Source organism: Rutidosis leptorrhynchoides, chromosome 1, assembly GCF_046630445.1.
Source record: "Rutidosis leptorrhynchoides isolate AG116_Rl617_1_P2 chromosome 1, CSIRO_AGI_Rlap_v1, whole genome shotgun sequence".
Lineage (NCBI taxonomy): Eukaryota > Viridiplantae > Streptophyta > Magnoliopsida > Asterales > Asteraceae > Rutidosis > Rutidosis leptorrhynchoides.
Window position 1 is genome coordinate 574,445,495 of NC_092333.1, and position 14,213 is coordinate 574,459,707.

Here is a 14,213-nt window from a genome sequence, read left to right on the forward strand (position 1 = left end):
ACCAATCAGAACAAGTTCTTTCAGAAAGCGAAAATTTCTCATTAGTGGAGAATGACGTTAGTGAAAATTCCTTAAACCATGTGCAAAAATTGAATGGACACTTGTAATTGGACGGATGTGGTATTCGTTCATCTTAGATTCATTATTTATCTCCTTCGTCTTTGATTATGCTCGATGTATATTATGATTCGCGTAACGTCATAATGGGAATTGTGATTAAGGTTTGTGTTTTATTATCACTTGTTTTGGCTAGATTTTGGATTTTCTTTTATATATGGTATAAATTTTCGAATATGTTTAATGTTATTATAAGTTTTTTTTTTCAAAAAAAAAAAAAAAAGAAAAAAAAAAGAAATTAGACCACGTGCGTATTTAGTTAAATTTGATCTTTTTTAGTTGTAGGGTGCATATATAAAAGTGTGCACCTTGACATTGAAATTTGCAAACATTAGAATCGTGTGAAGCCTCCAAGAGTGACGATGGTTGGACCACGAAGACCACAGTTCGTGTTGTTCGGTTCCTCCATTGTTCAAATTAGTTTTGGGTATCAAGGTTGGGGTGCGATCCTTGCACACAGTTATGCCCGTAAGGTTGGTTCACTTTTTCATTATCATGCATCTTGTTCTAATTTATTTGGTTTGGGTTGGAATCGTTAATTCACGTGTTAGAACAAGAATTGAAATTCAATTTTGCTCGTAAAAAGGTTACGTAACATAAATTATCTATATATATCATGTAACAAAAATTTTCACTTGAAATTCAATTTAAGATGAGTTTGATATATGTTGTTTATTCGACTGAATTTATTTAGGATGAGTTTTTTGATAATAAAGTTGTTTAACATCAACAGCTAACCGCCGTTATAAAATAATCGCTATAAGCTTTAGTTGCATGAAATTTAATTTAATTTGTTATTCGCTTGGTGTTCTGAATACAGAACTGCAACTAGCTACTAATTTTAATCATGAAAAATCAGTACCATGATGAATGATAGTTGTTACGTCGTGACTCAGACTTGTGAAAGATAAGGAGTATAACACACTCATTATTATATACATTTTTGTTAATTTTTCAGTATTACTTCTTACTTTTTACCAATCTTTTATCCTACGTGAATAAAGTATGGATACAAAATATTTATTATCACATTATTCTTATTCATTTATGAAAGTAAGCAATTAAATTAATTTGGAACATCTTAAAATAAATGAAATGGTAGACAATAGGTTTGATGTAGGAAGTATAATATTCGACACCAATGAGTATACAGCTATCTTCGATCACAAACTACTTGTACTCTCTATATATGAAGTATAAAAATCGATAATATATTGTGAGTACAAGTAATTATATTCAAACAAACTCTTGTTAATCATCTTTATATTTGGATGCTACACTAAAACTATTCATGATTTTCACTATAATAATTTTTTTTTTTTTTTTTTTTTTTTTTTTGAACGGCATGTTAGTTTTTCATCGCACGGTTAGTGGTTAGATCGCATCGCATCGCACGTTCCAGGAGGAAACCGCCACCATTCAAACGGGCAGGTGGGGAAAACCCCCTGGTGAGACTCGAAACCGGGTCTCCTCGAAAACCATGCAAGCATGGTTACCAATGAGGCAAAGCCCCATTGGCTTCACTATAATAATAGAACCCTTTAGAGAGGACGTCAATTATATATCTGGACTCGAATGACATCTACTCACAATAGATAATTTATTCTTTTTCATAAACCATTATTTTTATTAAAATTTATTATATTTGTAATTTCTAGTTCCCTCCAAAAAACCGAATAACCTATTTTGGTGACTCGTGACATGTCCTTGCAATAAGTAATTAAGATTTTCTTAAAATTTCAATTATTATATTTTATGTTCCCTCCAAAATAAATGAAAAAAAAAATAAATAAATAAATCCCGACCAACCTATTGCAAGGACAAATTCACGCATATATCAGCTTCTATATCAATCTTTATTGCGAGGACAAGTCTTCGTAAATAGTATTTTTTATTATTTAAATTTAAATAAAGTTTTTATATATATATATTATCTATTGTGAGGACAGTCTTCTTGCATATTTACCATTTCTTTTTCATTTTGCTATTAAATAAGTTATTGCGTGAACAACATCCTTGATATGAACTTATTGTGTTGAGCTATTTGCGTGGACTCTATTGCGAGGACTTGTCCTCACAATAAACCTATTGTGAGGACTTTTGGACGTATTGTGAAGTCCTGTTTAAAAGGTCTCATTCTCGTAATGTTCTTTTACAAGAATGTTCCAAATTGTAAAGAAAATTCCTCACGAACTTAGCTAGGATAGTTGATAAGTGACTCGTAGATGTAAGAGACGGGATCCAAGTCGTCTCGATTTTAAATCTTATAGTGAATTTGTTAGATTTGATTAATGACTCGTAAAAGTTTAACAAGAGTATGATCAATAATAATACATGTGTGTTTTTTTAAAGGCAAACTCACAGATAACACGATATATGCCGGTATGTTAACCCCTGAACTTAAACCCATAACTTTTTGGTTGGAGGGGTTGCTCGATACCACTAGGCCAATGACCCTTTTCGTAATAATAGATGTGTGTTGATTGTTTTATATAACATAAATGTCCACATGCAAATGGTACAGGCAGACATATTTAATCGGGGTTATATTAATTGGAACTCCAGAAAAGCAGTACAAGTTTTAGATCAAGTGTTTCCACAGGTACTTTCTTCAAAGTTTAATTCATGCGAATTAATTTCCCATTTCTACCTGAATCTAGAGGTGAACAAGATAGACGGGTCACGGGTCGGATAATTGGATCACCTTCTGGTTACATATATATTTCCGAATACTCCGTATATATGTATATAGATATAGATTAAAAAGCATCAGTTTTGAAACATATTCTAAGCCACTTTTTTTACATTAAGTTACGCTTTTAAGATTTCAAAAAGTGCTTCCCCATGAATCAGCTCCATTATATATATATATATATATATATATATATATATATATATATATATATATATATATATATATATATATATATATATATATATATATATATAGTGGCAGGATCAAGAGGGAAGTAACCAATTGGGGAGAAGCGGGGGGAAGCAACTTTGTTCACGAACATTATAGATTGGATGAAAATAAGAACATTTAGAAAAGACACTTCGTGATGAATGTTATTATTTTGGCGGGAAAACGCTCAAAGAAGTAATATATAACAATTATCGTATTTTTCGAGCGTATGTTGAGGTTTTAGACATTAGGGTTTAGATATTAGGGTTTATATGGTTTAGATATTAGGGTTTAGAAATTTAGGGTTTAGTGTTTAAATTTAGGGTTTAGATTGAGTTTTTAACACGAACGGTTTAGAGTTTAGGGTTAACCCTAAACCCTAAACACTAAACCTTAAACCCTAAATCGGGCTAAATTTTATTTCACAAAACATTAAGAAAAAAAACGTTAACATTCTTCACGAACAATATTATCTTGAATGTTATTTTTGTCGATCGTTTTCCCGTCAAAATAATAACATTCATCACGAAGTGTCTTTTCTAAATGTTCTTATTTTCATCCAATCTATAATGTTCGTGAACAAAGTTTTTTCAAAAAACGAAAAAAAAAATTTGCTTCTCCCCGCTTCCCCCGGATTGATTACTTCCCCATTGATCCTACCCCTATATATATATATATATATATATATATATATATATATATATATATATATATATATATATATATATATATATATATATATATATATATAGATTTGGTTGAAGATTTTGATAAATCATGATATAAGTTCAATTAAGATCTTTGAAGAGAATGAATAAGGACTTTTTCCTCCTAAAATAACACATTATGCGACTTTCACCCGTTTGATCCGTTGAAGATTAAACATATCCTGAACCGAAATCGCCATGTTTAATTCTCACTAATCTGTTTTCCTCTCCTCATTCTTTTTGGTTTTAGGATGATGCAGTACAACCATCTTTGGTGATAGTTTATTTTGGAGGTAACGATTCAGAGAAGCCTCGTATAGATGGCCTTGGTCCTCATGTACCTCTTTCTGAGTACGTCGAAAACATGAGGAAGATAGCACTCCATCTCAAGGTAAATTTTACAAAACTTATTAATGTGATTAATTTATAGAGGTGGCAATATAGAAGGGTTGGGTAATGTGTCAAAAGGGGTTCAACCACCGAACTATTGGTTGAGTGGTAAAAAGCCTCAGTTGGTTCTAGACCCGTATTTTTGAAAAAAAATAGGTGCATGTTCAAATCATTGGGGGAGTTTTCTTCAAGATTATGTCTCTGGTATCCTTCGCTCTGTGCGGGCCAAACAGTTAACCTAAAATATTCCCGGTGCGAGGAGTTTCTTCCTAACGGGTGTGTGGGTGGCAACTGAGAGGATTCGATGTCAAAATTGCCGTTCTAAAAAAGAATGTGTCAAAACAGGTTCATGTAAAACATGTAATTTAATAGTATGGGGCTCTTACTTCCAATAGGTGGTTGTTACGCGTCTTACTATTCTTAAATCTTAACATGAAACTTTCTTCGCAGAACCTTTCAGATAAGACTCGCTTACTATTTCTAACTGCTCCTCCGGTAAACGAGGCTCAGGTGCTAGAAATTTACGGGTAATATGATCTTTAATGAGCTATGTTTTTTTCTCATTGTAATTTACATTGACACCTAATAAATATGTCATTTCATGAAACCAGTAATGATGGTCGCAAAAATGAGCTGTTGAAAAAATATGCGGATGCTTGTGAAGAATTGTGCCGAGAGATGGAGATTAAAGTTATTAATATGTATAACCTGATTACGCAGCAAGAAGATTGGATGACAACATGCTTCAAGTGAGTATACCTTCACATACTTTAACAAACACACACTTGTATATTGCTGACAATATTTGAGACAACATGATAATACGACACCAACCTAACACACATAAACGAAGCCCTCAAATTAACACGATGTTACGCTGGTTGGATTGGGTCAAACAGGTTGACCTTATCTGACCCGTTTAGGATATAAGAAAATTGAACTCTCTGAAACTAACCATAACAATAACATTATTGAATCATGCCAAGGGCGGAGTATTGGAAAGTAGGATGTAAACAGTCATACTATCTCTAATGACCCGATACCCTTTTAAATAAGTGAAATGGGTTGATAGTCTCGCAAAGAGTATTTTCTATGCGTAAATGATTAAACCATTAAAATTATTTAACTAAAAAGGTTACACTAAATGAAATCCCATACTTTAGTAATCATAATTGGTGGATAACTTATTAACTTATTCAATAAGAAAACTCAACATATGGGCAAAAATGGTACGAATCTATCCAATAGAAGTAACCATTTTGACTGGCAGTCAACGTCCCCATTTTGCCACCTCTAATAGTAACTGATTTACTAATCTATGTTTTAAACTAATTATTATAGATGCAATATTGGTAGGTCCTTAAAATATAACTTTTCTTTTTGTTACTAATTACTGTATGAAACAAAACTAGCTTACATCTAACGAATAATGTTCCCGATGCAGTGATGGGATGCACTTATCAGCTACGGGAAGCAATATACTGGCGGATGAGATACAAAAAGTCATTTCTGAAGCCGATTGGAAACCAAGTTTGCATTGGGAGTCTTTGCCTACCGAGTTTGCAGACATGGACACTTAAACTCACAATATCTAATAATTATACATTTACTATTATGTTTCTACATTAATAAAGGTGCACACGTACCTCAAAAGTATCATGGATATACGATACTTTTGTTTCCAAACTAGTTAAATAAGGCATTGTATACAATGCAACATATAACAGATGCAGTATCAAAATATATATATACTAGCTTTAATAGCCCGTGTGTTGCACGCTGGCTTTGAAACTTGGTATTGTAAGATGTCAATATTCGAATAAATTGTATGTGTTATACATTAAGTACTTAATTTAACGTAGTTTGTTTTTTTAGCATATGGTACAGAAGTTACATGCAAATTCCGAGTAGTATTTGAATTTGTTACTTTTGTTACCGCTTACATGTATTACACAAATACAAATACGAAAGCAATCACTAATGAAGTATTCAAAATAAGTAACCTGTAAGGCTGTAACTATATGCGAAGGCTGTAACTATATACAGTTAAACATGAGTTTCATATATTAAATGAACAAAGAAAATGATATGGGTCAAAGTGTTAAACATGAGTTTCATATATTAAATGAACAAAGAAAATGATATGGGTCAAAGTGTCTAAATGGGTCAAAGTGTATAAATGAACATGGAAATAGATATAGTAATTTTACTACATCATGTTTAAGTTCAACGAAAAAATATCTAATGGGTAAAAGTGTCTTAATGTGCAAGTACATCACGCTGCTAAAAAAAGGTTTGGAATCGTTACAACATTTTATGAGTATCAAAGATATTATATACATATTTGGCTGAAAGAGCAATACACAAATGATAAAATATAATCGAAATGCAATAAAGTAAATTACCTATACAAACAGAAAGTATATAAGAAAACATACCAATTCCCCTCAGAAAGTATAAGAAAACATAGCCAAGATACTCCAAGTCATCGGGACGACTTTGTTCTGGATTTTAGATTATTGTGTCAGGCAAAAAAAAGAAAATAAAATATTAAATATGAAAATGCAAGAAATTGTGGTTGCAGCTACAATTGCATACCAATTCCCAAATGAGTATTATACTGGCGTAGCGTGCAGTTCCTGTCAAATTTTTGTTCGCTCTGTGTATATGCGATGAGATAAGATGAAAGGTTAGCTTCAGACCTTCTGTATTTCTATGTAAGAATGTTAGAAATCATACTTGTATGGAATATGGCAACTTGTAGCGGGATCACGATATCTTTTAACAAGTCCAAAATCAATAACATAAACCTGGGAAGAGATTAAATTGGTATCAAACTATACACAGATGACCCAGTGCATTAATAATTTTAGACATAGCACATCAACTTCCTTTCATGTCCCATGAAATAATATGATAGAATAAGTGTTCAAATCATCATACATATCAGTAGCACCATACAACAAACAAAGTTCTTAGTGACACATTACTTTAATCTGAAACTTCGTATTCGAAACGCATGAACGATCCGACTAGAAAGTCATTAAAAACTTGATCGAAGAACCAGCGTTTATTGAAGAAGCTATAAAGTCGATTACAAAAAGTACTAATTTGAAAAGCTCGTTGAAATTGATCCACTACTGGATTTACATTATACGCAACAGTTACTATTTGTGAATGAAATTATCTCTCTTAGTTGGATCTCTAATGTTTGAAGTTGAAAATACCAATATTTTTTTTTCTTAAAATAGATACTTCACCAAAGAGTTAAATTATAATTCACATTTTACATATGCTCTCTGTTGCGGAACTTTTGGTCGTTTATTAAGGAAAAAAACGACAACACTCACATATTTTTCACAACCACCCCTCAAACAGGGTCTAACCTTTAAATTTAACATGGGTACCCCTCAAACAGGGTCTAACCTTTAAATTTAACATGGGTAAAAAATGTAAACCTATTAATTTATTTTAGAAATATAAAGAAACTCCACTTAAATTTTTAAAGGACCATATTTTTGCGGAACTTTTGGTCATTTCTTAAGGAAAAAAACGACAACACTCACATATTTTTCACAACCACCCCTCAAACAGGGTCTAACCTTTAAATTTAACAGGGGTAAAAAATGTAAACCTATTAATTTATTTTAAAAATATAAAGAAACTCCACTTAAATTTTTAAAGGGCCATATCTCCCTTCTCGACGCGAGTTAAATTTTTCAGCCATCACCGTTAAACTCGAAATAATTTTACGAACAAAATAAAACTAGCTATGTTCGAAACGGACACTTTTAAAAAACGTTAAACACACTAACATCTAAAATGGGACTTAACACATGGACCGTTTTTCTTTATGTAAATACATAACGCTACGTTACACATGAATATGCAAGCCGAAAAACCCCGCCGCATCGCGTGGGCTGATCCGGATCTCGTTTAAAACAAACAGAGAGGTAAAGCTACCATATTCGTAATGTTAGCTCGAAAACGTCTACCTTCCACAATACTTTCTTTCTCAACATACAATCATCCATCTCTAGTTCGATTGATGACAACTTCCATTAAAGATCTCATATTTATAAGCCACCTGCACTACTTTTCCAAATGATCTATCTAATAAATAATATCTATCAATCCTCACCTAAGCATACATACATATCAAATAGCATGCAAGCATACTTAAATATGCATACATATGAAATATGCATATACTAAACATTAGTATTAAAATTTTTACCAAACATAACTACTTCAATGATGCACATGTACATCAAAACATAATCACTTACAGTGGGACTATAATTACATACAGCAAACACGTGAGTGATTGTGAGGACATTATTAGATGAATAATACTACAGAATATTTGCATTCATAATAATGAGTTATAATTGGCACATCTAAAACAACATAGACCAACTCATATTGCAACATGTAAGATAGTTACACAACAACAACAACAACAATACCCAATTCCACTAGAGTGGAGTATGGGGGAGGTTAGATGTAGACAGTCCTTTCCTCTAACCTAAAGTAAAAGGGAAGTCATTCCTCCACCCACGGATACCTATCGGTCCCCAGGTAGAGGAAGTCGTCCCTCCCTATTCTGTAGAGCAGAGAGGCTGCTTCCTAGGAACCTCCGACCATAAAGAACCATGAATTCCGATATGTGCAGTAAAAGTATATAAGTAAAGTAGATAAAAAAGAAACTTTACCATGAATAAAGTATATATCAATACGATATGTATAGGTAAACAAAGCATGTAACAAAATAATGTAATATAACATATAACATATAATTAAAATATGTGCGTGTCAAATATGCAAGTATAACCAGTCATGTAAGTACAATAAGTATACGGAAACATGTTGGTAAGAAGCATGTAGGTATACTATGCAGTATAAAATAGATGGTATACAATGTAAACATAGACAAATAAGCATACAATGATAGCATAAAAGCATGTGATATGTAAGTATGTATAAATTAATTGCTATATAATGTAATACAAACATGTAACCATATAGTGCAATAAATCCTCTGAAAATGCTACAATAAGTATAGATATATAATATAACCGTAAAACATGTACAGCCAATACGATAAGGCACATAAGCAAGTAGGCAGGAAATATAATATAAATATATAAAAAAAATAAACAAAATGTAGAGCCTAGTCATCTATTCTAATTCTACTCCTCCACAAATTCCTATCAGAAGTCATGTCCTCAGTCAATAAGAGCTCCTTCATGTCAAGCTTCAATCTATCCTCCAACCTACGTCTGGGTCTACCCCTTCTCCTTACGCCCCCAACAACAAGGGTCTCGACTCTCCTAACCGGGGCTAAAAGTGGGCGCCTCAAAAAATGTCCAAACCATCTTAGTCGTCCTTCCCTCAGCTTGTTGGTTATGTTCCCAACTTTCAAGTTCTCCCTAAAAACTCCATTTGGTATCAAATCTAGCATTGTCTTACCACACGTCCACCTAAGCATCCTCATTTCTGCCACCTCCATCCTTCTCTCCTGGGCTTTCGTCATTGGCCAACACTCCGATCCGTACAACATGGCCGGTCTGATTGCCACCTTGAAGAATTTCCCTTTCAATTTAAGGGGTACCTTCTTGTCGCACAACACCCCTTTCGCTGCCCTCCACTTCAACCATCCTACTCGTATACGATGTGTCACGTCATCATCTATCCTTCCCGATTTGTGAAGCATCGAGCCTAAATATCTAAAGGACTCTTGTGGAGGTAAAATTTGGTCCCCAATTCGGACGTCCACAATATCCTCTTGTTCCTCTTCGCTCGTCCTGAAATCGCATCTAAGGTACCCCGACTTAAGTCTGCTAATCCGTAGGCCATTTGATTCTAGGGCGCTCCTCCATTGCTCTATCCTTCGGTTAAGCTCATCCTGGGAATCCGAAACTAATACAATATCGTCCGCGAATATTAGGCACCATGGGATGTTATCTTGTATTCTTTGAGTCAGTTCGTCTAGAATCAAAGCGAAAAGATATGGGCTAAGGGCCGATCCCTGATGTAAACCTACCTCTACTGGGAAAAACTCAGTGTTTCCTACCGTCGTACGTACACGAGTCTTCGCCCCCTCATACATATCTCTAATAGTCCTTATATATCTACTTGGGACACCCCTAACATTAAGGGTCTTCCAAATCAGCTCACGCGGGACACAGTCATAAGCCTTTTCCAAGTCTACGAATGCCATGTGTAGGTTCTTTTGTTTTTCCCTATACTTCTCCATAAGGCTTCTAACGATGTGGATCGCTTCTATCGACGAACGTCCTGGCATGAAACCGAACTGGTTCTCTGAAACCTTTGTCTCACGTCGGAGCCTCGTCTCAATCACTCTCTCCCAAAGCTTCATTGTATGACTAAGTAACTTTATGCCTCTATAATTACTACATATTTGCGCATCTCCCTTATTCTTGTAAATGGGAATAACCTCAATAAGTCTCCATTCCATAGGCATCTTTGCGCTTCTAAACGTCATGTTGAAAAGGTTTGTCAGCCATCTAACCCCTTCATCTCCTAGGCACCTCCATGCCTCAATCGGAATTTGGTCTGGTCCTACTGCTTTGTTTCTCCCCATCTTTCGTAGAGACGATCTAACTTCCTCCTGGTTAATCCTCGTACAGAAACAGTTGTTTTGATACTCACGAACCTCATGGAGTTCCCCGTTCCTCATGCTAACAATGTTCAACAAATGATAGTTACACATGGTCATAATAAAAACAATATGAAGGTGGAAACATACTGCACATAGCATTATGAGTCATTGATGATTGCAAAACTTCCCTTTAATCATTTGTTGAACATTGTTAGCATGAGGTTCTGTCACTTCCATATAAAGACTATTGTGTAACCTTCTTTTTCTATTACTCCCATCATCAAAAAATACTTTATATTTTCATGCAGTTGTTGCCAATCGATAAACTCAAGACCGTGTTTTATCAGTAAAAACACAATCATAAACTCATCAACAAAACATATTTAATTTCCATGATGATACCTATTTGTAATGACAAATGCAACAATTTTATATTACCTGAAGTTTGATAATTGCAGCATGGTACTTGAGATAATCTTATTTATTCTTTGAGTGAACGGATACCAATTGTCACATCAAAATTCGACCCATGTAGATATCCACCCACAAATACTTCTGAAGACCGAACTATTTGGGCTCCATATGAAGCCGCTTCAGCTAACAACCTCTAGCCTCACCTAATGTATACATCAAATTTTCATCAGGTCAAATCAATAACTACTAAAAAATCTCAAATTTTAATTTTTAAAATTTTTGAATTCAGAGTTATCTAAGTAACTTACCATCTTTGGCATCCATCATGCATTCAAAATCATCATCTCATCCTACGGCAGCAAGGCGCTGAGCTCAGCGTAACCTTCTCTGGCCAACTTTATCAACAGTCAGTAAGTTTGATTTTTCATTGATATTAATACGATATAACTTTCATAATCCCAACTTAATACTTAAATGATAGTCTCAAACAAAGTAGTTGATACACCTTAGAAAGTTATCATTGTTTTAAAAGATGTATAAAATAAGTACAAAATGCTTATTAATTAAGATTATAACCACATTCATCTAAACAAAATTTCAGGAATACTAAAGATGCCTCGAAAACTTTATGTAGTTATCTTTGATATTCAAAGTTTTTAACACAACAACTTACCAAAATAAGATAAAGTATAAGTTTTTAACACCCTCACAGCATCACATACACATTCATACATCCTAAACTTGGACATCAATCATAGTTGTAACCGTTGAGGATCCTTGTCGAGAATAACCCCTTATGACTGAGAGCAATTAACAATTAACCTGCTTAAACCTACATAAAATGAAAATAAACAGTCTTAACATAATTAATGAATGAAAGCAACAAACCAAAAAAAAAAAAAAAAATGCATATTATTTAATACTCTTTTTCATTAGGACATTTAATCAAACACTTTGTGTGCATCATCGAACCTTCGCCAAACCTCACTTGTTCATAGTAACCATATATACAAACCTTAAATACAAAGAACTGACATTATAAGCCGGATTACAAACTTGCAACTATCAAATTAATGAAATAAAACACAGCAATTGTTAACATGTTAGCATTGAGCTCTAAAAATAACATTTGAAAGAAGTATTATAACCTAAGACAGATTTTCATAATTCAAAAGGTAACGATTATTAGATCGCAAAATTTTGCAAATCATAAATGGGAACTGAAAACCTACATGATAATAAAATTCAGGATTTAATATTTAAGACTAACAGATGTGAAATCGAAGAGAGAAACGTACCTGTATAGTTTTTACTTCGAATGTTGATAAAATAGGAAGGAAAACAGGGGAAGAAGAGAATAAAGAAATAAAATATTGAAGAATAAAAAAGGCTAGGTTTTTAATTCTTGTACGAATAGTATTACCATTACCATTATTGTTACAAAATGTATGTGACGTGAAGATTGCACCAACATAGATGAGACTCATATGAGAAATCACAGAATTGATTAGATGTATATACAGATCAAAACCTAAATACCCTGACCCAATTGAACTGAAACCTAAAAAGCCCCCCAATAAGCAACACTCCTTAATCTTAGGCTTTGTTCCCAAGTTTTCTTTTGGAGTTAAAAAAATGGAAGTGAAGGGAAATTTATATTTATATTTATATTTATATTTATATTTATATTTATAAATTGTGGTAAATGGTGTCAAATTTGATGATTAGCCAACACCTTGCATTAACAATAACTACCAATATTACCCAAATCCAACTCTTACCCGACCCATTTTCTTTTAAACCCTATTCTCACGCTCAAAAAAACCGTACCTTCTGGAAACAACCCCTCTCTTCCCTCCCTCCAGACCCTTCCTCCCACAGCTCTCTCAAACCCGTCGCCCACCACCATCGGCAGGAACATCGCCACCAGCGCCGCCTCTACCGACTCCACCTAATCAACTTCGGTAACCAAGAACCGATACCTTTGAAGACAACTTCGCCATCCTCATCCCTGATATTGCATAGTCTTAACTGTTAGGGTTCATTGGAACTATGTAATTTTCTTTTCCTATTTATAAGATTCTCAATTGCTTCTACATCCCTTTTGCTGTTACTATCAGGTAATTCACATCTCTATTTACGATTTTGTTGTTAGAGGTTGTTTTTATAAATTGTTTTCATCATTTGTGTCATCACAACCTATTAGGCTGGCATTGATTCCTTAAGAAGAGGTATCGTATTATTCCCAATTGATGAATACTAATTTTGTTTTGCTGCATAAATTTAAAGAGATATCGTATTATTCCCAATTGATGAATACTAATTTTGTTTTGCTGCATAAATTTAAGGGGTTTTTTTTTTTTTTTTCTCGGGGAAAAAAATTACACCAGCTAGGTTGTGCTCATATGCAGTTTTGAACCTATTTGGTAGTTAACAAAAATGGTGTGATCGATGTTCAGGAAGTTTGAAGTTCTTACTTCTTTTCATCATCATCGCCAACACCAGTTGACGTTACGGAAGTAAAAGTTAACACAAACAGAATTTTTATGGTGAGCGATTACTTCATTATTACGAAAAATCAGGTATGTTCTATTTGTCATCTTATTTTTAAGAGAAATTAAGATGTTGTAATTGATGAAAGAATCTGTACATGTGAAACGTAATTGATATGAACTTAAGATTTTCGTAATTTTATTTGATATTCGAGTTATTTATCATTTGATTGTTAAATTTGTTGTTATTTTGGTACTGGCTGTTTTAGGAGCTATAATTAATAGTCAAAATATAAGCTGGAAGGTTTTTAGATTTCATAATTACAAAGTGAGAAGGTTAGGTTTGAGAATATGGTAGAGATATGAGATTCAGTTTATATTAGAGCATAAGAAGATTTTCGTATTCGATATGCAAGATGAAATCTCATTGTGGAAGAGGTTTAATCATACTGAAGACAACCCACTAAATATATTGCTGAATGCTTTTCAAAAAAAAAATATATTACTGAATATATTTGTTGCAACTGAAGACGTGATTATGGGTGATGAAATCGTTTTAGAAA

General features: G+C 33.4%; 1 protein-coding gene and 1 long non-coding RNA gene across 3 annotated transcripts; one reads left to right on the plus strand and one right to left on the minus strand.

Moving 5' to 3' along the window:
- The first annotated feature begins 431 nt into the window (after window positions 1-431).
- Window positions 432-5,993, plus strand: LOC139899835 (GDSL esterase/lipase CPRD49-like). Its single transcript, XM_071882860.1, has 6 exons — window positions 432-590; window positions 2,642-2,719; window positions 3,980-4,120; window positions 4,570-4,646; window positions 4,731-4,868; window positions 5,564-5,993. Exons 1-6 carry the CDS (start codon window positions 480-482, stop codon window positions 5,697-5,699), a joined length of 681 nt encoding a protein of 226 aa, XP_071738961.1. The 5' UTR covers window positions 432-479; the 3' UTR covers window positions 5,700-5,993.
- Window positions 5,994-6,370: 377 nt separating this feature from the next.
- On the minus strand, window positions 6,371-11,558 carry LOC139882208 (uncharacterized). 2 transcript variants are annotated; one of them, XR_011771782.1, is made up of 5 exons: window positions 11,467-11,558; window positions 11,183-11,361; window positions 6,859-6,929; window positions 6,718-6,778; window positions 6,371-6,623 (listed from the first exon to the last, which is right to left on the minus strand). It is a non-coding gene; the product is annotated as an uncharacterized lncRNA (long non-coding RNA). The 2 variants fall into 2 exon arrangements; XR_011771781.1 differs by lacking the exons at window positions 11,183-11,361; window positions 11,467-11,558 and having other exon boundaries at window positions 6,859-8,330.
- Between the last annotated feature and the right edge of the window lie 2,655 nt (window positions 11,559-14,213).

Coding starts and splice junctions, on each gene's coding strand:
- LOC139899835 (XM_071882860.1), top strand. CDS start 480: ATGGTTGGACCACGAAGACCACAGTTCGTGTTGTTCGGTTCCTCCATT. Junction 2,720..3,979: donor TAGATCAAGTGTTTCCACAG/GTACTTTCTTCA, acceptor TTTTGGTTTTAG/GATGATGCAGTACAACCATC. Junction 4,869..5,563: donor TGGATGACAACATGCTTCAA/GTGAGTATACCT, acceptor TTCCCGATGCAG/TGATGGGATGCACTTATCAG.